Source organism: Alosa alosa, chromosome 15 (genome assembly GCF_017589495.1).
Source record: "Alosa alosa isolate M-15738 ecotype Scorff River chromosome 15, AALO_Geno_1.1, whole genome shotgun sequence".
Taxonomy (NCBI): Eukaryota; Metazoa; Chordata; class Actinopteri; order Clupeiformes; family Clupeidae; genus Alosa; species Alosa alosa.
In genome coordinates this window covers 27,667,146-27,691,995 of record NC_063203.1, presented here as the reverse complement: position 1 = coordinate 27,691,995, position 24,850 = coordinate 27,667,146, and the positions used below count along the sequence as shown (strand labels likewise).

At 40.6% G+C, this 24,850-nt stretch overlaps 2 protein-coding genes across 3 annotated transcripts; one reads left to right on the top strand and one right to left on the bottom strand.

Annotated features, from left to right (window-relative positions):
* Positions 1 to 2,339: 2,339 nt before the first annotated feature.
* Positions 2,340 to 4,129, bottom strand: LOC125308360 (T-cell differentiation antigen CD6-like). 2 transcript variants are annotated; one of them, XM_048264816.1, is made up of 4 exons: positions 3,691 to 4,129; positions 3,337 to 3,608; positions 2,758 to 2,895; positions 2,340 to 2,601 (listed from the first exon to the last, which is right to left on the bottom strand). In XM_048264816.1, the coding sequence occupies exons 2-4, from the start codon at positions 3,602 to 3,604 to the stop codon at positions 2,345 to 2,347; spliced, it is 663 nt and encodes a 220-aa protein (XP_048120773.1). In that variant the 5' UTR covers positions 3,605 to 3,608; positions 3,691 to 4,129; the 3' UTR covers positions 2,340 to 2,344. The 2 variants fall into 2 exon arrangements, with proteins under 2 accessions (XP_048120773.1, XP_048120772.1); XM_048264815.1 differs by having other exon boundaries at positions 3,337 to 3,489.
* Positions 4,130 to 20,113: 15,984 nt separating this feature from the next.
* On the top strand, positions 20,114 to 21,115 carry LOC125308359. Its single transcript, XM_048264814.1, has 2 exons — positions 20,114 to 20,969; positions 21,000 to 21,115. The coding sequence occupies exons 1-2, from the start codon at positions 20,115 to 20,117 to the stop codon at positions 21,057 to 21,059; spliced, it is 915 nt and encodes a 304-aa protein (XP_048120771.1). The 5' UTR covers position 20,114; the 3' UTR covers positions 21,060 to 21,115.
* The last annotated feature ends 3,735 nt before the right edge of the window (positions 21,116 to 24,850 follow it).

Below are 24,850 nucleotides of genomic sequence, written 5' to 3'. Positions count from 1 at the left end.
CCATTAACCCCTTCCTTACAAACTACTACAATTCCCATTAACCCCTTCCTTACAAACGTGCCTGCTATAGGATTTCTCAAAACTTGAATCTTCGGGTGGCGGGAAGGAAGGACGATTTGTATTTTGTAGCAACTATCGTCGGTTACATGATAGCGAGCTAACAGTGGACACAATTCTGCATAATGAGGCATAATGAGGGGCCCTACATCTTGGGAAAACAGTCACGTTGCACGACGTTGGACTGGAGCAACGCGAGCTGAACTGTCACTTGACTGTTTTCCCAAGATGGCGCTCGCTTGTATACGTGAACGATACTGTTTCTAAACTATCTTTTTAATAAACTGTGTGTACACTTACAAAGTTCTCAATGCTTCAGTTTACATGTAGGGCCCCTCATTATGCTACCGTGGAATTGTGGTGCTATTTTGATTCTTAGTGGTATAGAAATAGTGATTTTTTTTTACTTTGCGTGTGCCCCGAAGACTAGCGTTATACGCCAATTAGTGGTTTGTGGTAAAACTGGTCACGTTCGATTAGCGTGAAAACATATCCCAGAGAACGGACGAACTCGGTACACATGTGTTATTAACCCCTAGGTTCAATTTGTGCCGGAATTGTCCTTTAATTAATATAAATGTGAATCCTTAACAACTGGAGAACAAATTAATACAACTTTGAAAGATTGTTATAACTTTAAATGGGACACACAGGTAATAAAATGCTTGATTTATAGGCATTTGTAAGATTTGTTGCGTTCAGATTCATGCAGCAGTGTACAGTGCTGGCTTAATGAAAGCACTTCATGATGGACCACAATGTTGTCTGATGCTCAGCATGCATTGACAGCTCTGTAAGCGGCTACCGGAAGTACAAAATCAATCTGACAACAAAATAACAGGTTCAGGTTCAGGTTATCAATAGCCTGGCCCTGCCCACCTAGATCTTCTTTCAGGGAGATATAGCAGAGACTTTCTAATGAGGAGACACAGCACTCTCCAGCACAATCCTCCATAGAAATGCATGGGGTTAGTTTGTAACGCCAATATGGCAGTTGTCTACACATATCCCACCCCTTCCTTGGCAAAAAAGTCGACATGTGAATACATTGTGCCAATCATGTGATGTGTTGTGAATACATCGTGCTAATCATGTGTTGTGATCTCGCCGCTGGAGCAAGGTTGGTGTCATGAAGCCTTGCGCTGCGCACCTGCATTTCTGCCGAAATAGATGCCCGATAAGTGCCCAAAAACCGTTACAATATGGCCGCCGAGTGGAGGGACTTGCCTAAAAGGACAAAAAAAGGAAAACTAGATACCTCATTGGGCTCCAGAACGTACGTCAATAGCGCCACCATCTTGGTGGGGGCAACGTTCACTGGAGGCCAATGGAGAAACAGATATCTCTGATTGGAAATCAGACAGGTGCCTCTGATTGCCAGTAAGTGTTGCCCATAGACAGTAAGGTGTTTGCCCCCAGCAATATGGCGGCCGCGACAGACAATGCGGTATCTAGCTTTCTAATATCTATGGTCCGGAACACCATAGTTCATAACCGTTTCCCTCAGACAAGAACAATGTCAGGCCAACCACATTTAAACCGACATTTATTGTGATAAACAGAAGCATCAACACCTTTCACGTCAAAAAATGCAGTTGGAAAAATGCAGAAATGTATTTACAGCAAAGGTAGACCCACATATATACATACATTGTTTCCTGACTGTTGATAGTTTAGGACAAAGTAGAAAGTAAGGTTAGGAATCTCTGATCAATAAGATTGGTAAGGCTGGACGGTGGACCAATGATTTCAAAATTAGTGCCCATCGCGATGCAAGTGTTGTAAATGTTTTCCAATCGAGAGTCACCTCTATTCACTTCGTCAATGTGTTTGGATTATTCCAGGCTAGGTTATCAATAGGGTCAATATCAATAATCAGACTACACGAAAGTGTACCCTTGTCTCATAAGAGTAAAAAATAATGATAAGTCTTGCATGCAGCACTGTTTGTAACAGTGACTTTAGCATGGAGGGTTAAATGATTGCAAAAGACATGTTGAGGTGAGTTTAACAAGTGTCATTTCATGTGCATTATTATTCAGGCCTATACTAGATGGCTAGTTGCCAAGGCTACATGAAAAGACCAAACTACCAAAATCTACATATTTTATTATCACAATTTCTATCTATAGGCCTTCTTATTTGATGTACTGACTAGAGACAATTAATTAACACACACATTCATCTGTTTTTCAGTATTTAAGTAGCCTAGGCCAAAGTAAAGTTTTTTTTTTTTTTTTGTATATGTCATAGATATCATAGATGTTTGATAGATGTCATCCTCTTCCTAGTCGTTGTCAATGGCAGCTGGGCCATGCAGCTCTTCTACATTCACATAATCTTCTTCCAGATCTCCATCAGCCTCTTTACCACAATCCCACTGGTCAGCAGTTATGTCATTGTCTGTAGCAGTTGGGCCATGCAGCTCTTCTGCATTCACATAGTCATCTTCCAGATCTCCATCATCCTCTTTATCATGGTTCCTCTGGTCAGCAGGCATGACTGTGTTCACATAGATGTTCTCATCTTCATCAGGTGACCCACCTGGTCCATGATGAAATCCATATATTTGTAATTTCAGATTTCAGACATTATAATAGTTTAGTTTTTCAAAGCATTACATGTCAATTCCTTAGGTAAATATGTAAGATAAGTACTACTAATAGATTTATTTAATTAATGAGATGATTTCTGACTCACTGTGTGCCACAGTGTTCATCTGGATTGTGTGTGTATGTGTGTCACACTTGTTTTTCACCAGGTAGAGGATGGCAGGGATCAGCAAAAGTAGGAACAACCCTAAAATCACTCCAGATGCAATGATGGGAGTCTGGGATGCTGGAAAAATAAACAAGAAATTACAAGGGCAAATAACAAACAAACACACAGACAAATAATACACAAGTGCTTGATGTTTAGCTCTTACACAAGCACCACTGGGGAAGGGGCCAGTTTATCAGTGGAGGATTAATATGAGATGACACGTGACTAAGAGCTAGAATGGCTCTTTATGTAAGTCAACAATGCCTCCACAACTTTCTTAATATCCACAAATGTATTGTAATTATTGAACAGTAGACTGAGTTATACATTGCGGATATGGGTTTGCAGTTAAAAAGTGAAACATTTCACATATTATAAGATGGAAGTTTTCATATAAAACAATATCCTAACGGCTAATATCCTAACTCCTTATGTCCAAACCCATAAGTTACCTTTACTTAACATTACTTATCAAAACACAGAAATATGTCCATATAGGATATATAATCACATTACCTACTACAGAAAGGCTGACAGTAGCACTTTGGGGGGATGTGAATTCTCGACTGGAAACCCTTGTTTGATACTGGCAGTAGTAGTCTCCTTCATGGATAAAGTCCACTTGAGGAATGGGGAAGAGGGCAGAGCCCCATGTGTCTCTCTTTGTCTCTGTAAATGACCCAGAGAGCTGCTGTAGGGTGAATGTGCCACCCTGGTGCTGTGTGGAGATGGAGCAGCTCATCTGGGCAGACTGACCCCAAGAAACCTCTGTACTGGTTTCCATAAGACTTGGAATGGAAAAGAATCACATTCACAAAGATTCACTTTGCTTGATTTTTACATCAAGTTTACTTTTACAAATGTACTCACCTTCCATGGAACAGACCACCCCTGCATCCTGACCATGGCTACAGTTAGGATAGCTGTTGTAGGAGCACTGGGTCAGAGAATGTTCAGTACCAGAGCATGCAACATCACCCATCAAAATATTCCCAGTGCCTGCACCATAGGAGGCCGACCCAGGGGCACAAACAGCAGTGCCACACACCAGCTGTCTGCACACCACCTCAGCATCACTCATGTCCCAGCCATCATCACACACAGTAGGGGCGATACACCTCCACTCGACCTGAGCACCGACTGGTCCCATTCACCAGCCTGATCTGGGCAGCGACTACAAAGAAATACAACAGACACCTCATAGCCAATAAATTACTGTCAAATGCCATTATTACATCATGGTGGAATAGTCAAGTACTTCTGGAATACTTTGGTAAGAGTTTAATGCACCTATTTCAGTTTAATTTCACTGCTGGTTACACCCCTGGAAGTTGTAAAGAGGTTTAGGAGTTTGGAAACAAACATCAACACTCAGCAACATTCAGACGGACCTGCAGAGCAAATTTGCTAATAGGTTCATCTGGGTTTACCCAGACTACTGCATTGTGGAATTCAGGAGAAAACTCATAAAAGTATCCCATATTTTCCCACTGCTGTATTCAAACACTCCTTAGTATGTTCATACTGGAGGAATTCTTTCCTTTACTTCACTCTGCACATTCAGATTAAGAGAAATGAGTTTAGTGTTACCTGAGAGAAGAGCGAGCACAGCCATCGACATCTCCGTCTCCGATGAGAATTTCATGAAGTGAACAGGTCTTCCTCTTTCTTAGTTCCTTTCAGTCTCTTTAGACCAGACCGCATTCGCCCGTGGTCAAGTAAGTTGTAAAACATTAGTATGTTAAAACGATATGTCAGCAAATGTCAACCTAGAGCCACTAAAAAAAACTGTCATACATTGTCTCTTTTAACCAGACTGCACTCACCTGTGGTCAAGTAAGTAATTTGTCAGCAAAGGTCAAAAATATGTCAGCAAACATGTAAACACCATTAAAAACTGTCATACACTAAACCAGTGGTTTTCAAACTTTTCACGAGTATCACCTAAGAACACAATTGGTTCTCCAATATCACCCTTATGGCTGGCATTAGTGTAGGCCTATAACTACATATTTTACATTGTGCATACTGTTTCGTGCAATTTTTTGTCAAGTAAGATAAAAAACTAGCTTAAATTAAACTTCAGTGATTGGTTAAGGATTTTGTATTATAAATATTTTGAATTTGAAGAGATTAAGTATATATACTCTTTTGATCCCGTGAGGGAAATTTGGTCTCTGCATTTATCCCAATCTGTGAATTAGTGAAACACACTCAGCACACAGTGAACACACAGTGAGGTGAAGCACACACACTAATCCCGGCACAGTGAGCTGCCTGCTACAGCGGCGCTCGGGGAGCAGTGAGGGGTTACAGTAGGTGCCTTGCTCAAGGGCACTTCAGCCATGCCTACTGGTCGGGGCTCGAACCGGCAACCCTCCGGTTTCAAGTCCGAAGCGCTAACCAGTAGGCCAAGGCTGCCCCTAAAGGCCACGGCTGCCTCTAAAGCACAAAATCCATACAATCCATGTCTTTTCGAAAGTGTTGTCTGACTGATTACAATATTTCTCAAAATAAATATACCTCAAAATAACAACAGAAACCACTAGCATTTACATATAATATTCTTTTTTTCAAATGTACAGCATGTTATGGTGAAAAACCGCATTCGTTTTTTAATGAAACACTATGCAACAATTTGCCATATGCAATCAGGAAAGTATGGTTTATCAGGAAAACAGTTTTGTCATCATCTTCAAATTCATTTTGATGGAAGTGATCTGTGCAAACCACGCCATTAAGACAGGCCAGCAACCAGTTTTACACCAGTGTGTCCGTAGCCTGTTCTGTATTTTTAACTTCGCACATGTGATAACCCCTCCATTGCCAGCGAGCTGTTCATTGATACAAACAGTCTGATGTATGCTTGTCTGTGCAACATGGTTGACCAAACAAATTCATGAGCGAGTTAGCAGCCTGCTACAGGCTCAACATTGCAAATGCCAAACCCAGTGCCAAACATTCCATTATAGCACATTGGACATCTTAAAAACTATTTTTTTCTCAATGTTGATACGTAATAGGACATGTTTTAATTGGGCACAAGGCAGATTTGAATTCAAACTCTTGAAACAAAGTGATAAGAAACATGTAATACATAGCCTATATTAGTTACCCATCTCACTTTCTCATACACTATTTATTATGATCTTTCTAAATGATTAACTATTTGCAAGTTTATATGGGGTATATGTATGCCATTGGCTCAGCGATTAGCATTAATAAACTACTTGTAAGAAATCTATTAGTGTTGTCTGATGGTTAGAGAATAACTAACCATTTTACACTTGCACTGCAAATTCTTACAGTATATAAAAAATCTAACCAAGTGTTATTAATCTTATGTTAAGATCAACAATCTAGTTGACATTTTTTATAATATAAAGAGACTTTGTGCTTTCTCGTAAAATAATTTGACTTAATGTAAGAAGAGTTTGGCTTATTTGAAGGCAAATATCTGCCAGTGAGTTAAACAAATTTGTCCTAAAAACAAGCAAATTTGGCCACCAGTGCGTTGAGCTAATTTGCCTTGATAAGACTCCTTAAAATAAGTCAAAGTTGTATGGATGAAAGAATCAAACATGCAATTGTCTTTGAAAATGACACCTGATATGAATACTATACCCCCTCCCTTTTACAGTGACAAGCCCCATGAAATAATCCATTGCTGAATAAATTGTGAAAAAATGTAAATTGTCTCGGGTACGGATTGGTTTTACAGCTACAAATTACCCTACAGTTACAAATATTTTACCATTACAAATTTAGTCTGCATTTACAAATCAATGCTACAGACTTTTGTGCCACCTTGGGGATCAAAAGTGTCTCATATGTATATTGTAGGTGTATGTGTCAGGATTTGTAACTTAAACTGATTTGAGACTTTACAAAAAAAAGGACAAGAACAATTTTCAGCATTACCCATATGTCCTGCACTTATATATTCTTATATATTATTAAGTTAATTGAATTAAGTTAATTGAACACTTATATATATATATTAAAAATATATTCTACCGGTATAAACTGGTTACATGTTTTTCAATTACGAATTCTGCCTACGACTCTCAAATTTACAGATCACTCAGGGATGGATTACTGCACGGGCCTACCGGGCCCAGGCCCAGAGGCCCAAGGGGTCAGGGGGCCCTGAAGGCTTTGCATGGAATCATTGCCTCAATATCAACAAATCAGGATGTAGGCTATGAATCTGATTGAATTTAGTATTGGCCATCCCCAAAATGCACCAGAATACAGGAAATCACATAAAACAAATAAAAAAAATTCTGGGGGAGGACCCCCAAACCCCCCCTCCCACATATACGACAATTAGTGGGGGGCCCTTAATACTTCTGGGCCCAGGGGCCCGAAAGTTCATAATCCGCCCATGAGATCACTAAGAGAATGTTCTGTCACTTCCCGGTTGAATAGCTAATGGTTATATTTAGGTTTAGTTAATCAATATTTTAGAACAATACTCATAATGATAGGTATATTTGTATGAGTTTTTATTTATTTCTTTTTTGCTTTTATTTTTCCTTCTATCTTGCTGTGCCCCCCCTGGCGCCTCCTCACTGCCTCTCAGCCACCACTTTGAAAACCACTGATGTGGGTTGTAGGTTCCCTTCCTGCTATCGCTACTGCTGAGAAGCTGCTCACAGCACAACTTGCTACCGCTTCACCGCAGAAACTTGCAGCCTTTGGGGTTTGTGGTAATTCACATTAGTTTCCTGCTGTAGCTTTTCTTCAGTTCTCCCAATGCTTCTTTTTTTAATGTTTATAATTTCTCTAGATCACTAAATGCTTTCTTAAAAACAGGATTTCAGACCTTTAATTTCATGACTGCTTCCATTTCTAGATTTGTAAATGGTCTTTTTGAGTATATGATTGAATATACACATAACATATATTTCCCATGTAAACGTGAACATGGTCATAATAAATGTTTCTAGATCCAAAGCACCTTAAGGAATGTTGCAAAAGATGCAAAACCTTCTAAGTCCGTCTGACCACTTTTCTTTTAAATGAGCATTTTTTTTATCACTGTCCTATAGGTTTTTACCTACAAATCGATATTTCAGACCAAGAGGACAGTGGTATTCAGCGGGTTTTGAAGCAAAATTATTTGATCAACATATACTATGTGTGACAGAGGTGGCATTTAGAGGCTTTTGCATCTGAACCCTTCATATGTTAATCATTAACAGTTTTAATCACATCAGTTTTGAAAGGATATAACATCCTATTCTCTTAGGGCTGTATTTCGGGCACCAGCGCATGGCGTAAAACTTGTTATTCAATTTGGTATTTTGCACGTTTATTTTTTAAGCATTGCGCCCAGGGGTGTGGCAGTTAACAACCTAGGGAGGGGCCTGGCGCGTTGTCTAAAAATCGCTATCATACACCACCTAAACCTGGTCAGAAGTCACTGGCGAGTTGTTCATATGCTATTTTAAGAGAGCATGTCAACAGTCATATTGGCAGGTGCACGCACCATCCTTCTATCATTCATGAACGCATGCACAGCGACGTCCATGCAAAGCATTACAAATTGCCGCGATTACAATGGGAAACATAATTAGAATAAAGATATTACGAAATACTGTACATCTCATAATGAGTAGTTATTCACCATCATTTGCAAATTGGTAATGACGGTTAAAAGTGATTAGGGGAGAGGCGAGAGACACGTATGGAGCACAGCTGAAGACTGATACTACTGATACCTGCTTAAGGAAACTGATCCATGGTCTTCATGAACACTTTCTCTGCAGCAGAAATCATCTCTTGCGAATGTGTTCAAACATTTTCATTGGGCTCACACATTTCTCACACCTTTTTGCAAAACAGTTAACACAGATGTCTTTCAAAGACCCCAAACTCTATTGGTTTCCCTGTGCTAAACAAAAGGAAAACATCTTTTCACAGGTGGTAGAGATTCCTTGCACAAATCTGAATTTCTGATTCACCTGTGTGAAACTCCTTTGCACAATTCTTCAATCAGCAATCATTCATTATCCATAAGAGATGCCATGTCTGTTCTGTTTCTATTTGCCCGTAGGCTATGGATCTAAGGCACATTTAGATAAATTACTGTATTGTATTGCCTATTTGGTGAAGAAAACAGTACAAAAGGTGTTTACTGTAGGTCTATTTTGATGAAAAATAGAAAAAAGTTGTGGTTACAGTTTTTCTTGATTGCTTTTACCTGCTTACAGTTTTTTTCAATCGCTAACAAGCGCTTACCCATACTTCAGATACTTTTTCTAAACTCTTAACACAGACACACATAGAAAACACAATTGGCCAAATGGATAATGTTCTTCTCAAAAACACATTTTCTTTTCATTTCATTTTCTCTGCACACACTAACTTTACCAAAACACTGGAAATCTGACTCAAAATGAAATTATTCTGTCAAAGAATGACACTTGTTTTCAGTTCACAAGGTACATGCATTCAATCAAAGTACACCAGGTTTCAAAATACTGGCTATTGTTGACAATACAAAAACTGCATAGACTTTTATGTTTCAGTTTTACAGGTATTTGCATGTAGCCTAGAAATCTAGACGCACCCTAGCGGCGGCAAATTAATTTGCTCAGCCTGTACGTCTAGTATCAAACCATAGGGATTTCTATTGGCTTGCGCCGTGGAGGAGGAGTTGGACTTTTTTTTTTTTTTGAAAGTTAAGCAACACAATGCACTTAAGTCATTCCTTTCGAAGAAGGATGTATTTGCTGTTTTGCTGACCCGGATCTGAATATGGTCGTGGCTGGGCTATTGCATGCCTAGGCAGTTTAAAAGACAATTCTCTGCCCGCCCCTTGAATTAAGCGAGGTGAATGGTTCGATTCCAGACTATACATTTCAATGATATAGGATGGCCCGCCAGGCTAATTTGCATGCAATTTTTACACTAAATGTCTTGGTTGGGAACTGTATGTCCACATGTTTTGTTCACATTCAAAAGCATTCCAGTAAAAAGCAAATCAGTTTATTTTTTCCTTTACTGTTTACTACAGGAGGCAAAGTAGAAATACTGTTTACAGTATGATAGAACAGAAAAAGTTTTACAGTATTGCTTACAGTGAACAACAAAATAACCATGAAACACAGAAGAGCATTCTGAACAAAAAAACAACAGCAAAAAGCCCAGATAAAAAGGGGGGGGGAACTAAAAAAGCACAAAATTACTGCATCTAATCTCTGCGATCTTCAGGATCTTCAGGGTTAGGCCACATGTTTTCATCAACATCGCATTGATTACATGGTCAATGATAGTGGCACGAATTTAATCACTGACAACAGTTCTTGCAACCTTTGGAATGCCACCACCACACATTCTTACACCTCTACCTTGCCCTCTCTTTGGGCCTGCTCTTTTCCCTGGCTCTGCTCTCACTGCTCCTGTATCTCTCACTGCATTTCTCACTGCTCCTGCATCTCTCACTGCATTTCTCACTGCTCCTGCATCTCTCACTGCATCTCTCACTGGGCCTGCTCTTCTCCCTGGGCCCCTTGCTCTTACTCTTCCTCATCCAGACATTAGTATTTGTCTTTTTCTGTTTCTGTTTCTAAAAACATCACTCCTCAAAGTCCTCCTTTTACTGTATACGTGTCAATGTAATAGAAAAAAATAACCCCTGCCACTGAGTCTAAGCCAGACTGGAATCAGCTGTGGTTGGCCCAATTTACCCAACATAAATCAAGTGTGTGTCAATTATTCAATTGTTTGTTTATTATCAGCTGAGATATATTATTATAACCGCCGCGCAGCGAAGCGGCGGTTATATAGGTTTAGTCAGATTTGTTTTTTTTTTTGTTTGTTTTTTTTTCTTTTTCGCATGCCCAAATTTCCGTCAATGATTCCCGGGACACTGAAAGACCAGGGTACACGAAACTTGGTGGGCATGTAACCCCACATGGATAGCATGGAACCATCGTTTTTCGTTTTGATCTGTAGCCCCCCCGCTGGACTGGACCCCCCGAAAGGAGGGTAGGGCAGACACAGTTTTCTGTGAATATCTCGAAAACCGTAGGGTTTAGGAGGACCATTTTTTTTTGTATGTTGATCTCAAGGGGCCATGTCAACCCATTCCATAACCACTCATTTCATGTATAGCGCCACCTAGTTAAACACAAAATAGTAAAAATGAGGTGTTGTAATTGAAGGTATCTGTGACCTAACATAGTCAAAACTGCACGAAATTGGAAGTGTAGGATCATTATGACACCCTCTGTATGCACGCCAAGTTTTGTGGAATTCCGTTCATGGGGGGCCACACAATAAATTAATTTATGTTACTATACACCAACTGGCCTGTAGGTGGCCGGAGACAGTTTTCTGTGAATATCTCGAGAACCGTAGGGCCTAGGAGGTCCACCTGTTTTATGTATGTTGGTCTTAAGGGGGCATGTCAACCCATCCCATTACCACTTATTTCATGTATAGCGCCACCTAGTTAAAAAATTAAAAAAGCAAAAATTAGGTGTTTTCATCACAATATCTCTGGCTGACAAGGTCAAAACTGCACGAAATTAAAAGTGTAGGATCATTATGACACCCTCCGAATGCATGCCAAGTTTTGTGTACTTTCGTTCATGGGGGGGCCTTACAATAAAATAATTTATGTGTACATTTAGTGACGACACCAACAAGGATTGTGGTGGGCATGTACCCCACATGGATAGCATGGACTCGTCATTCTTCGTTTTGATCTGTAGCCCCCGCTGGACTGGACCCCGAAAAGGAGGGTGCAGAACACAGTTCTCTGTGAATATCTTGAGAACTGTAGGGCCTAGGATGACCAATTTTTCCCGTATGTTTGCCTTCAGGGGTCATGTTAACCGATTCCATGTGCACACATGTGCATAAACAGATACACACGCACACACATACATTTACAGTAATCATACGTTATGACACATAACACAGTAGACATATGTACGCATGCATGAGCAAACACACAAGGCAAACACACACACACACACACACACACACACACCCACACACATAAACATAAATTTATACACGCACACATGCACACAATTCAAGAATTTTTCCCGTCATCTACTCCCTGAATTTTTGGTCATTGATACCCAGGACACCGAACCACCGGGTACATGAAATTTGGTGGGTATGTAGCCCCACTAGACTTTTACGGAAAAATTTCATTTTAGGTCCCTCGGGACCACCACCAACCCCCGTGCTGGGCCCCTGAACCGCAAAAAAAAAAAACAGTTTTTCCTAAATAACTACCTGAACCGTGGCACTGAGGATGAAGAATCTTTTATGGTATGTTGGTCTCAAGAGACCACATCAACCTGGCTCATAATCACTCATTTGTGATTTGCACCCCAACCCCCCGGTAAAAAATGAAAATGCAATATTATTCTGCTTTAATCGCCCCTATCTTCAGTTAAGATGTTCAGAACTGCACCAAATTTTATGTGTATGATTGACCTGGCATTCTCCGGGGGTATGCCAAGTTTTAAGAGAATTTCATCCATGGGGGTCTAAAAAATTAGGTTATGTGTACATTTAGTGACTGTACACTCATTGGCCTGTAAATGGCGGTGCACACATATACACATGCACACACACAGGCACCCACATACTATCGGTATTAGAACGGCCGATACATAATTACAAATTCAGTAGGATTCAAAGAATCATCATATCTTCAATCATCAAAGATCATCATCATCATGGCTGCATTTTCAGTATTGGCGCAGAAGTAGTCGTTTGTCCACTAGATGGCGATCGTTGCATTGAGGCGTAATTTTGTTGGAAGTTAAAAGTGGGTTGGAAAAACAATGGGCGCTTCATACAAGGACTGTAATTTACCGCCTTGCGAACATCTAATAAGGATAGGACAATGTTCACATGAAGTGTAATTCCCATTTCTTCTTGAAGCCGAAATAAATCTGAGGATGTTTATCGGACATGCTTGGTTTTTACTGCAGGTACGTTAATCTTGTTATATCAATAAGGACCTAGGTAATGTTACTGTTAGCGTTGGTTGAGTGATGGAGGCATTTGATTTATTGCATTTGTAGAAAACTATAAATGCGGTTATACCAAGCAAATGTATAGCAGCACTGTTTGTATCTTTCGACTGTCATTTATTGCACGTGCTACAAAATCATTCTGTGCAATGGAAGATTTACCAACGTTACACCGGTCTGATACATTTTTGCCTATACATGCTTGAGACTGAGACGCCTGTTTATTTTGTTTTCAGTGCGTGCAGGGTGTGAGAGGGGAATCGATGTGCTTTGATTACAGCTTGGTAGTTGTAGTCTTGTGAAATTAAAAAGCACGTGTGTGTGAAGTATCCAAACAATAACGCCTTCATTTCATTATGGCTGCTTTAGCAACACACCTTAAGCTACTGTGTAGTGGGTCCCATTTAGAAGTGGCTACTTCATTCGCGCTTTCCTTGACTCATGGAGCTGCGTGAATGTTATTACAACTTTTCGCCCGCGATATGACAGTTTAAGTCCGGCTTGATACTGTAAAGTAAAGCCATTGGTTTCAAAGGAGATTTTATTTGTGTCGCCAGCATAGCATATTGACAATTTATGTTGTAAATAGGCCTACCTTATAATCCTACCTGTAGCTTAGGGAAGCTAACAGCTTTCTATTACCGTTTTGTCATAACTTCCTGATGAATTTTTGCATTTAGTATAGCCAGAGCGTGTATATCTCAATCGGAAAATTAAACAATATCGGGTGCCTATGGACTAGGCTGGGTGAACCCAGCCTGATCTGGCGCTTTTATTTATTTTTTTGATTTCTTAAAAGATTGAGCTTGGTCTGATGAAAGCCAGACTAGCCATGGACCTCAGTTACACAATGCAAGGGAACATGAATCAGCCTATATTTGCACGAACAATAACGGACAAAAGCTCTTCAACTTTGGCCCGTTAAAATGTGTATGAACAGTCTAGCGATGCATTTCATCAAGGCCCATTTGGACATGTCAGTTATTTGCACCACTGGTTAGATGTAAAACAGCATTTCGTTTCAGACTAGGCTACTGTTACTTAATTTGTGCATTAACAATAACGTTTCAGACTACTGTTACTTAATTTGTGCATTGACAATAAAGTATTACATGAACTAAAGATGACTAAAATCTTCTGTAGAAGAAGAAACATTCACAAAAAATCCATCCATCCAAAAATGACCTTTGTTTTTGATAGCTGTTGAAAACGGCATGGAACTGACAGATGTTTTTGTTTAAAAATACATCAAAAATAAATAAATAAATAAATAAATAACATTATGCTGATACCTTTTGCTTTTCCCAAATACAATGTAGCCTACAGGTGTAAGTGACCTTTCATCAATCCAGTTGCAATGGATGAACTGTGATGAACTGCCCTACTTGGGATTGTTTAGAGATTTTAAAGGTTTTATAACAATGCTACATCTTCTTTGGCTATTCTACAATCTATTCACCTTTTCAGCACCAGTAGGCTACTTTCTGTGCAGCCGCTTTTGCACACAGGCATGCCAAACAAGCATACACAAAAGTTTCAAGAGTGGGGGATGGAGTAAAATATGGAGACAAATTGAAGTGTGATTTATTTTCGCGGAACGGATGTACAGGACTGAGCGGCGGTCATATTTTGTACCGCTATGCGGTACATCTAGTTTTTGAACTGATATCATTGCAGAAGCAGTGATTTTTTTTTTACTGTATCTAAGGTTTGGAATTTTGTTTTTGCTATTGTGGGATATTGTGTGTTAACATTCTTAAATACTGCAAAAACAATCCATAACAAGAAAATGTAAGTGTAACCCGCACAACGAGGGAAAGGCCTGTGCTTGTGCGGGAACAGTCTAGTTCTAAGCTCTAGGTTCAAGAGGAGACTGGTTTGGGTTATTGCTAGACCACAATTCAATGACTTACCCCAAGACATTACATTACATTACATTACATTACATTTGGCTGACGCTTTTTAGCCAAAGCGACTAACAACATAGTAAACAGTTTAAGTTTTAGAGCAGTTCTCAACAATTTTAGGACAATTTAAAAACATTAGAGTACAGTAGGAATAAGTGCATCAGTGAGTGCTGTTTTTAACAGTTACTTGTCAGTTTGAGACAACTGGTGAGTGCTAGGATCAGTAAGACTTGTTGTAAGTGTTGCTACGAGAGAAGATGTTCTCTAAAGAGCTGGGTCTTCAGGAGTTTTCTGAAAATGGAGAAGGATGTCTCTGCCCTTGTAGGAGCTGGCAGTGTGTTCCACCAACGAGGAACAACAGATGAGAAAAGTTTGGATTGGCTTGAGCGTACCGGTGGTAGCGCTAGACGTCGTTCGTCTGAGGAGCGCAGCGGTCTGGAAGTAGCGTATGTCTGTATGAGGGCATTCAAGTAGGTGGGAGCAGAACCGGAGACTACTTTGTAGGCAAGCGTTAGAGCCTTGAATTTGATGCGGGCGCCATAGGTAGCCAGTGTAGCTGGATGAGCAGCGGGGGGTAACATGTGCCCTTTTGGGTTGGTTGTAGACCAGGCGCCGCCCAGCGTTCTGGATCATCTGAAGTGGTTTCACTGCACAGGCTGGGAGACCTGTCAGGAGGGCATTGCAGTAGTCGAAGTCGTGAGATGACTATTGCCTGAACCAGAAGTTGGGTAGCATCTTGAGTCAAGCAAGTCCTGATTTTCCGTGATGTTGTAGAGTGCGAAACGGCATGACCGGGCTTACTGAGGCAACATGATCTGAGAAGTTTAGTTGGTTGTCGAGAACAACTCCTAGATTTTTGCAGTCCTGGTAGGTGAAACAGACAGGGATTCAAATTTGATGTTGATGTCGTGATGTATGGTAGGTTTAGCTGGGAGGACCAGCAGTTCAGTCTTTGAGAGGTTCAGCTGGAGGTGGTGTGCCTTCATCCATGTAGCTATGTCTGAGAGGCAATCCGAGATCCGCGCTGAAACCAAGGGGTCATCAGGTGGAAAGGACAGATAGAGCTGTGTGTCGCCTGCATAGCAGTGGTATGAGAAGCCATGCTAACGGATAATCTGTCCCAAGGAGGTGGTGTAGATAGCAAAGAGAAGGGGCCCAGCACTGAGCCCTGGGGACCCCTGTGGTGAGATGGTGAGGTGCAGATAGCTGACCAAGCCATGATACGTTAAACGAGCGTCCTGTGAGGTAGGATTCAAACCAGGAGAGAGCAGAACAGAAAAAGATGTTCCAGCAGTCCCTAGAGGTTGTAGGAGTGCGGTATCTGAGTCAGATGCGTTGAGTGGGCATGTAGAGAATTGACTGCTGATTGCCGCCACTTTGTTTGTAAAAAATGAGGTGAGGGTATCTGCAGTAAGGCTGGATGGAGGAGGAGGCAGCTGAGGGTTGAGTAGCGATTTGAAGGTTGAGAAAAGTTTTCGAGTGTCTGTAGCGCTGTTGATTTTGTCATTGTAGAAAGCCGTCTTAGCAGCAGTGATGCTGGCTGAGAAGGAGGTCAGGAGTGTCTGGTAGTTTTGAGGTCATCAGTTAGTTTGGATTTGTGCCATTTCCTCTCCTCGCGGCTCTGAGTTTGCGCGCCGCGATCGGAGGGTATCATTTAGCCATGGATGAGATTGTTTGGATCGAGCTGGCCTTGTGGTAAGAGGGCACAGCTCGTCTAGACACGAGGTCAGTGTGGAGCAGAGCGAGTCTGTGGCCTCATTAACCTCCAGAGAGGAGAAGGTGTTGAGTGGAGGTAGACCGGAGGCAACCACAGAGGAGAAGTGCGTTGGAGACAGGTTCCGATGTTGCGGGCGAACGTGACCATCGGCTAAGGAGCCGGAGGCTGTTCTGTCAGGCTGACGTTGAACTGGATGAAGAAGTGGTCAGAAAGATGGAGAGGCGTTACCATGAGGGTGTCTGTGCTGCAGTTCCGAGTGAAGATCAAGTCAAGCTCTTTGCTAGCTTTGTGAGTCGGTGGGCTTTGAACCAGTTTGAGGTCAAAGGAGTGGACCAGGGCCAAAAAGTCCGCTGAGCCTGGAGCATCTAAGTGGATGTTCATATCACCGAGAACAAGAAGCGGACAGTCATGCTCAGGGATGGAGGACAGCAGAGTGTCAAGTTCGTCCATAAAGTCACCTAGTTGGCCTGGAGGGCGGTAGATGACCAGCACGTAGAGTTTTGCTGGGGCGATCACTGTGATGGCATGGAATTCGAATGAGACATATTTGTTTGAAGGCAGTAGCGGGGTGAATTTCCATTTGTTGGAGATCAGCAGGCCCGTTCCGCCTCCCTCCCAGATGGGCTTAGGGATGTGGGATAGTGTAAGGTTAGTGGAGAGTGCAGCCGGGGTGGCAGCGTTCTCTGGTTTGATCCAAGTCTCAGTGAGAGCAAGGAGTTCCAGTGAAAGGTGGTTGGCATAGCCAGCTATCCGTCCGTTTTGTTGACTGCGGATTGACAGTTCCACAAGCCCATGGAGAAGGAGGTTTCTGTAGGTAAGGACCGTTTAAGTTCCTGGAGGTTAAGGCGATTTCTGCCTCTTTTGGCATGATGCCGTTTTCTGCGATGGCCAGTGATTACAGATATGGTGGAATGGCACATTTTTGCCTTTGTCGGCGCCTGTGCTCGGTGAACTTGCTCGTCTTGACCGCGTACGTCTTAAACGAGTACGGCTGAAACGCGGGCTGACGCTTACGCTGACGCTTCAGCAAAAGACAACACACCACTCTCAAAGATTCTTCTTTAAATACAAAATATATTTATTTTAACATTCAAATATCATTCAATTCACTCTATGCAATCATATATTATTATATTCTAAGGTATCAGTGGAAATATAAAAAAAACTATTGTGATATATATTAACTATTTCATTTGATTGCATATATTATTGATATTCTATTTAAAATCTATGTATAGTCTATTTAAACCCTATTTGATATACCCTTTATTTATTGATCTATTTTAATCGTTATATGTTATACTATTTTATTTGACTCTATATTCAATTTATTACTATTGCTACTTATTTGATTTATATTTATGGTGTCAAATCACTTTTCCTTATACAATAAAAACAATTCTTAACATATAACTATAATATCAGTTTATCAGAAGTGCCGGCACTTAGGTAACTTTTCAATAAATAATTCCCTTGAGATCTCTGAACTTAAAATAACAAAATAAACATAAACCCCAAAAATAAAAGAGAGTGCACTCAAAATAAATAATTAAATAAAAAATAGTGGTGGATGTAATTCCTTAATGTCACAGTCCGTGGGTGTGGGTGTATTTGCCCAGATCCTACCACAGTCACTGGGTGGAAAGGGGATGAAGGCGGGGGTTCAATTTCTGGGAATATTGCAAGGAAGAATGGCGATGAGGATGGTCCAGGGAAGGGTATCACAGCAGGGAATTCGAGGTATCCAAGGCGTAGGTCAAGGAGTGGTTGAAGGGGTAATCAAAAAACCAGTCAGGATTCAAGTGATTAATACATTTTCATCTGTTACGATGGTCCAACGAGGTCATTGTTCAGGAAGTGGTTTATCAGGATTGAAGCTTTTCGGGCAAAAGAATGTGTTTGATTTCTGTTTGGTCAATATTATTCTTGTTTTGATTAAAATTCTTCTTCTATCTTTCCGTATCGTTCTCCTATCCGTTCCGACGTCTGTCTTTACAGTTTTTCTCAGTCGCTTTGGTGCTTTTTGCAGATCAGAATGAAAATTCTCATAACTATTAGTTCAACCTCCACAACATTTAGTCATTTGTGCACATCATGGTAGCAAATTCTCCTTCCTCTGAACAAATCGCAAATGCTTTTTGGACATGTATCAGTTGCTTTCATACAATTCTCTGCTGTTTTTTAACATTATCATTTGCTTATGTCATGTCAATCAAAATGAACTATACTTATGGATACTGAATAGTCGTTCCCTATAAAACTAATAGTCTTCATTTCATTGCTTGAGTCATTACATACAAAATTGTTGAACTAGTATCAAATTCTGTCACAATGCTGTAGAATTGCAAAGAGCATACAGTAAAAATGTACGTATTCAGTGTCTTGTACTCACTTACTCCCCTAACTACAGCAATGTGTAACTTTACTGTAGTTTTCAAATGGCTGTACAAGTAGTGTATAGTGCTGTCTTGAGCCTGTTCAGGTAGTGTCACCGAGTTCTGACCTTTTTTTGCATGGGAAAACACTGAGAGAATAAACTGTCATAATGAAAACATGACAAAGCCATTTGACTATCTTGTTTATAAACGATGGTGTCAAGACTTTTCATTTTGATGACACTGACAGTTTCATTGACATGAATACGTGCTTTTGAGGAATGGACTATCCATTTTGAGCAAGTGACGTGCTTTTGCAGGTCATCCACTAGGTTTTGCAGTTTGGACTAATTGTTTTGAGAAATGCACTAACTGCTGTGCAAATGTTAATAGTGATGTGAGAATAGCACCAAAGCGACTGAGAAAAACTGTAATTTGAAGTAACAGTTAGCAGTTTTTTATTATTGTTTGATTGTTTGAACCTGTCTCGTGCGCCCTCTAGGGGTCACCAGAGAACTATTGGTACATCACAATGGGCAAGTTGGCTATCCATGTGGGTTACATAAGCATTGTGGAAATGTGTTCACTGACTGCATATCGTGTGAAAACGACATGAAATGTGTGAATGGTATGGCCACAAAAGACAGATGTTGTGCTAACTGTATTTAGAGTTTTGAAAATGTGACAACTGGTTGGACAAACGCTTGTAAGCGACTGAAAAAAACTGTAAGTAAACTAGAACCCGAGGGCCGAACAAAGCAACACTGTAAAAATTCAAAGCAACTGGCACAGGAACTAAGCACAGTGAAAGTAGAGGCAGACGAGATACTCATATCCCACGATGTAGTCTCTCTGTTCACAAAAACTCCAGTGGACGTCACAATAAATATAGTGCAGAACCGTCTACAAGCAGACTCAACACTCCGCCAACGAACAAACTTAAAAGTTGAAGACATAGTCCAGTTGCTAACGTTTGTAGCAAAGTCCACATACTTCCTTTTCAGAGGGACCATATACAGACAAAAGGAGGGTTTTGCCTTGGGGGACCCCCTCTCAGCCATCATGAGTGGATTCTTCATGGAGGACCTGGAAGCCAAAGCCATCGCCACCGCTCCCAAAGAATGTAGGTTGACCCTCTGGAGACGCTTATGTGGACGACATCTTGAGAAGATCAAGACCGCCACACACGAAGACTCACAGACCATCTAAAACACCATAGACTTAAACTGGAAACATAAAATTCACTCATGAGGAGGAAGAACATAGATCCATCACCTTCCTGGACATGAAAATACATCACATTGAGGATGGTAGCATCAAGATAAAAATATACAGAAAACCCACACACACAGACCAGTATCTACTATGGGCATCAGAGCACCCCACAGCACACAAGCTATCAGTGGTCCGCACCCTATATGACCGTACCAAGGTCATCACTGACAACCATGACAGAGAGGAGGAGGAGAACCACATAAAACAGGCACTCAAAGCTTGCAACTACCCAAACTGGGCCATAAACAAAGGCAAGAGAGAGGTCCAGAGAAATAACAAGGAGGAGAAAAAGAAAAAAGGTTCTAGGCCTGAGAACCTAGGCATGGTCACCCTCCCATACGTCAGGGGGGTCACAGAACGCGTACAGCGAGCGATGAGGAAACACCACATCATCACACCAGTGAAGCCACACATCAAGCTTCGCCAAATCCTAGTACATCCTAAGGATCAGATTCCCCCTGAGAAAAAGTGTGATGTGATATACGAGATCCCTTGCCTAACATGCAATAAAATGTATATAGGAGAGACAGGCCGGCAATTCGGCACACGAAAAAAGGAACACCAGAAAGAATGTGAAAAGGAAACATCTGGAACGCTCACCCGTGCAACAAGAATGAAAGCAACACAAGAAAATCTGAAATCTGCCATTTCAGACCACTGTAAGAGGGAAAACCATCTTATGAACTGGGACGCAGCCAAGGTCATCAGAACGGAAAGCAACAAATTCCATCGATGGATCAAAGAGGCGGTTGAAATCAGGAAGCGGGCCTCAAAGACTGTGAACCGGGATGAAGGAGCCTACCAGCTATCCCACACCTGGGACACAGTCCTGCAGGGCCGCCCCCGGCTGTATGAAAAACCACCAGACAGCAGAGGGCGCCCACCCCCCCCCCTGGAGCACCCCAGGGGACACGGCCATCCCACCACATCAGGTGGGATGGAAAACTCCATATAACACAGCTCAGACGACGTCACACCAACATCACGTGACACCTCTGATGAAGGCTACAGAGGCAAGGTAGCTGAAACTTGTCAGGTACACAATTTTACCTTATTGGCTTGTACAGAGAAACAGTAAGAATAAACTAGAACCCATTTGGTCTTCATGACTACTTTCGATCCACAGCAGAAGTCATCATGTGTTCACACATTTTCATTGGGTTCACAAATTTCTCACACCCTTTTGCAAAACAGTTAACACAGGTGTCATTCAAAAGCCCCACACTCTATTGGTTAGATAGATAGATAGATAGATATATACTTTATTGATCCCCAGGGGAAATTCAAGATGCTAAACAAAAGGAAAACATCTTTTCACAGGTGGTATCGATTCCTTGTATACGTCTGAATCTCTGATACACCTTTCGATGAAAGTTGTAGTTCAATGAAATTTACAGTATCTTGCTAGGTGTTTGCTGTATGTCTTACATGTCAATGACAGTTACATCTTGGCAGGAATGAATACATTATTTTTTATTCAGTACATTTTGTCTTTTCACAGTTTTTTTCTGATACCAGCAAAATGAGAAAGTAATGGAACAGACATTGCAAAAATGCTCATTTTGAGAACTAGATTTTGCATTTTGTTGTCGAGTGTGTAATGATTGATTAAAGAGTGTTTTTGAATTGGCAACAAGTTGTAGTGTTTGAAGGCAAGATTTGCTTTTGCTGCATGTTTTAAGTGTTTTGAGAGAGTAACAGCCTTTTGCAAGCAAAATGTGTCATTTTGTCCAGAGGGCTTTTGTTCAGACACGGGTGTTAACTGTTTTGAGAACGTGATGTCAGAGTTGACACAGGTATCAAAACGATCGAGAAAAACTGTAAATGAAATTTGTCTTGTCTAGGTGCTTACTGTAAGTCTAACACACTAATGACAGTTACATCTTGGGAGGAATGAATACATTTTTATTCTGTATATTTATATTTTTTTTATTTTTTTGTGATACCAGAAAAATGAAAAAAGAAATTAAACAGACATAGCAAAAAGCTAATTTTGAGAACTATATTTTGCATTTTGTTGTCTAGTGTGTAATGATTGATTGATATCACACAGTGATTTGATGACAGGATGTGTTGTTTGAAGGCAAGATTTGCTTTTGCTGCATGTTTTAAGTGTTTTGAGAGAGTAACATCCTTTTGCAAGCAAAATGTGTCATTTTGCCAGAGTGCTTTTGTTCAGACACCGGTGTTAACTGTTTTGAGAATGTGATGTCAGAGTTGACACAAGCATCAAAACAATCGAGAAAAACTGTAACATATAGACAGCATGGATCTGGAATCACCAGGGCATCTCTCCTATCTGAGAGCAGGAGGTGTGGGCGTATCTCATCAGAGAGGGCATCAAATATCCCGGTGTTGGTTACAGAAACATCATATGCATTACAACTCAATTGGTTTTTCTGCTCGCCGCAATCTTGCCAGTCAAGGAGTTAGTTGTCCAAAACCTTTCTTTTTTAGTAAACTATGTGTACACGAGCAATGTTCTCAATGCTCGAGTTCATGTGTAGAGACACTGATAACACCTTGATCAAAGTTTCATGTTGTGTCGAGCCTTCATATTGATTTAAAAATAGCGATTTTGACACAATCATGTATCAGAATAGTAGTGCCCCTTGCATTCCCACGACAACGCGGACAAAACTTAAAAGTGGCGCTTCGGATGTAATTATGCTGTTATAGTTTTTCTCAGTCGCTTTGGTGCTATTCTCACATCACTATTAACATTTGCACAGCAGTTAGTGCAATTCTCAAAACAATTAGTGCAAACTGCAAAACCTAGTGGATGACCTGCAAAAGCATCGCCACTTGCTCAAAATGGATAGTCCATTCCTCAAAAGCAGGTATTCATGTCAATGAAACTGTCAGTGTCATCAAAATGAGAAGTCTTGACACCATCGTTTATGAACAAGACAGTCAAATGGCTTTGTCATGTTTTCATTATGACAGTTCTCTCAGTGTTTTCCAATGCAAAAAAAGGTCAGAACCGGTGACACTACCTGAACATGCTCAAGACAGCACTATACAGTACTTGTACAGCCATTTGAAAACTACAGTAAAGTTACACATTGCTGTAGTTAGGTGAGTAAGTGAGTACAAGACACTGAATAATGCATATTTTACTGTATGCTCTTTGCAATTCTACAGCATTGTGACAATTTGATAACTAGTTCAACAATTTTGTATGTAATGACTCAAGCAATGAAATGAAGACTATTAGTTTTATTGGGAACGACTATTCAGCATTCATAAGTATAGTTCATTTTGACTGACATGACATAAGCAAATGATAATGTTAAAAAACAGCAGCGAATTGTATGAAAGCAACTGATACATGTCCAAAAGTATTTGCAATTTGTTCAGAGGAAGGAGAAATTGCTACTATGATGTGCACAAATGACTAAATGTTGTGGAGGTTGAACTAATAGTTATGAGAATTTTAATTCTGATCTGAAAGAAGCACCAAAGCGATTGAGAAAAACTGTAAACGAAAGTTTGACTCAAAACATTCAAAAAAACACCCTGGGATGCATTTTGGCGAGAGTTACACTTTAAAGGTGCTTTAAAGGCGATGATGTCATTAAAAAAATAACAAGGTATAGTGCTGCAGAGATATCAACCTGAATTAGCATGCTAAATTACTAGCCACAGCCCGACAGGTGTATACTCTTTGGTTCAAGTACGCCCACAAGCCGTGCGAGTTATTCGTGTATTACAGTTTGGCTGGCGGTTATCTTGCCCGCACACCGCCTCCCATTTTTTTAAATGACACCATCGTCCTTATTTCTTCTCATTCTTTTGATGCGTGTAGCTCATTTATTTTTTATTTTTACCTCAATTCTTACACATGGCACCTTTTAAGCCTCTTTTAACCAGACATACAGACAACCAGATCATACAGTCAAGAACTGTAAGTCATCAAATCTATGTCAGTAAGTTAATACTGTATGTCAACATTCTTATTTTTTTTTTTTTTTTAAATGTTGTCCACTAAATCCATGTCTTTTCTGACCAATTACAATATTTCTCAAAATAATTATTTATTAAAAATAATAATTTATATCTGACATGAAAAGAAATGCATTCACTTTCAAGGGAACACCTAAAGCAACACGACAGCAATAAGATATGAGCACAGTTCTGTGTTCCAGGCTGAACTGTTTTTGTGCAATCTGACTCTTTCACTAAATTTGATATGGCAGTTAACTGGACAGTACAGATCTTGCTTGAAGCAGGGCCAGATTCAACTGCTTTCGAGGAGCCCCTGGCTGCAGTGTGCAGATTGGGACTGGGCTCAGACCTCTAATGTACACTTGAATGACAGACTGAGGCAGTACGGGACATGATCAACGTGCGCTGAGCTCAACGCTGAGTTCCACTCCACACTGAGCCCAGCCATCACGGGAACTTGCTGCTCTCTGGGAAAAAAGAACAGGAAGTGACAAGACATTACAAGTGGATTAAAAATGAACTGCATCAATGAACAGTAAAATATGGTCATATACAGAGATATACTGCCACCTAGAGGTAAAACCAGAGGTAAACCATCTCACTACATGGTTCCTGCCGAACAGTTACAGTTAACTTTTGACGGAAATCTGACATGAATTTACGCTATTCTATACTAAATCTACAGAATGTGGAGGAATGCGCGCACGCATGCATGCGTGCACACACACACACACACACTCATTTGATGTCAAACCAATTCAGATGTAAAGGTATTTGATGCCAAAGGGATGGCAAGAT

Coding starts and splice junctions, on each gene's coding strand:
- LOC125308360 (XM_048264815.1), bottom strand. CDS start 3,970: ATGGGACCAGTCGGTGCTCAGGTCGAGTGGAGGTGTATCGCCCCTACT. Junction 3,490..3,690: donor GGTGGTCTGTTCCATGGAAG/GTGAGTACATTT, acceptor GGTCATTTACAG/AGACAAAGAGAGACACATGG. Junction 2,602..2,757: donor GATGAACACTGTGGCACACA/GTGAGTCAGAAA, acceptor ATCATGGACCAG/GTGGGTCACCTGATGAAGAT.
- LOC125308359 (XM_048264814.1), top strand. CDS start 20,115: ATGAAAATACATCACATTGAGGATGGTAGCATCAAGATAAAAATATAC. Junction 20,970..20,999: donor GGCTGTATGAAAAACCACCA/GACAGCAGAGGG, acceptor CCCCCCCCCCTG/GAGCACCCCAGGGGACACGG.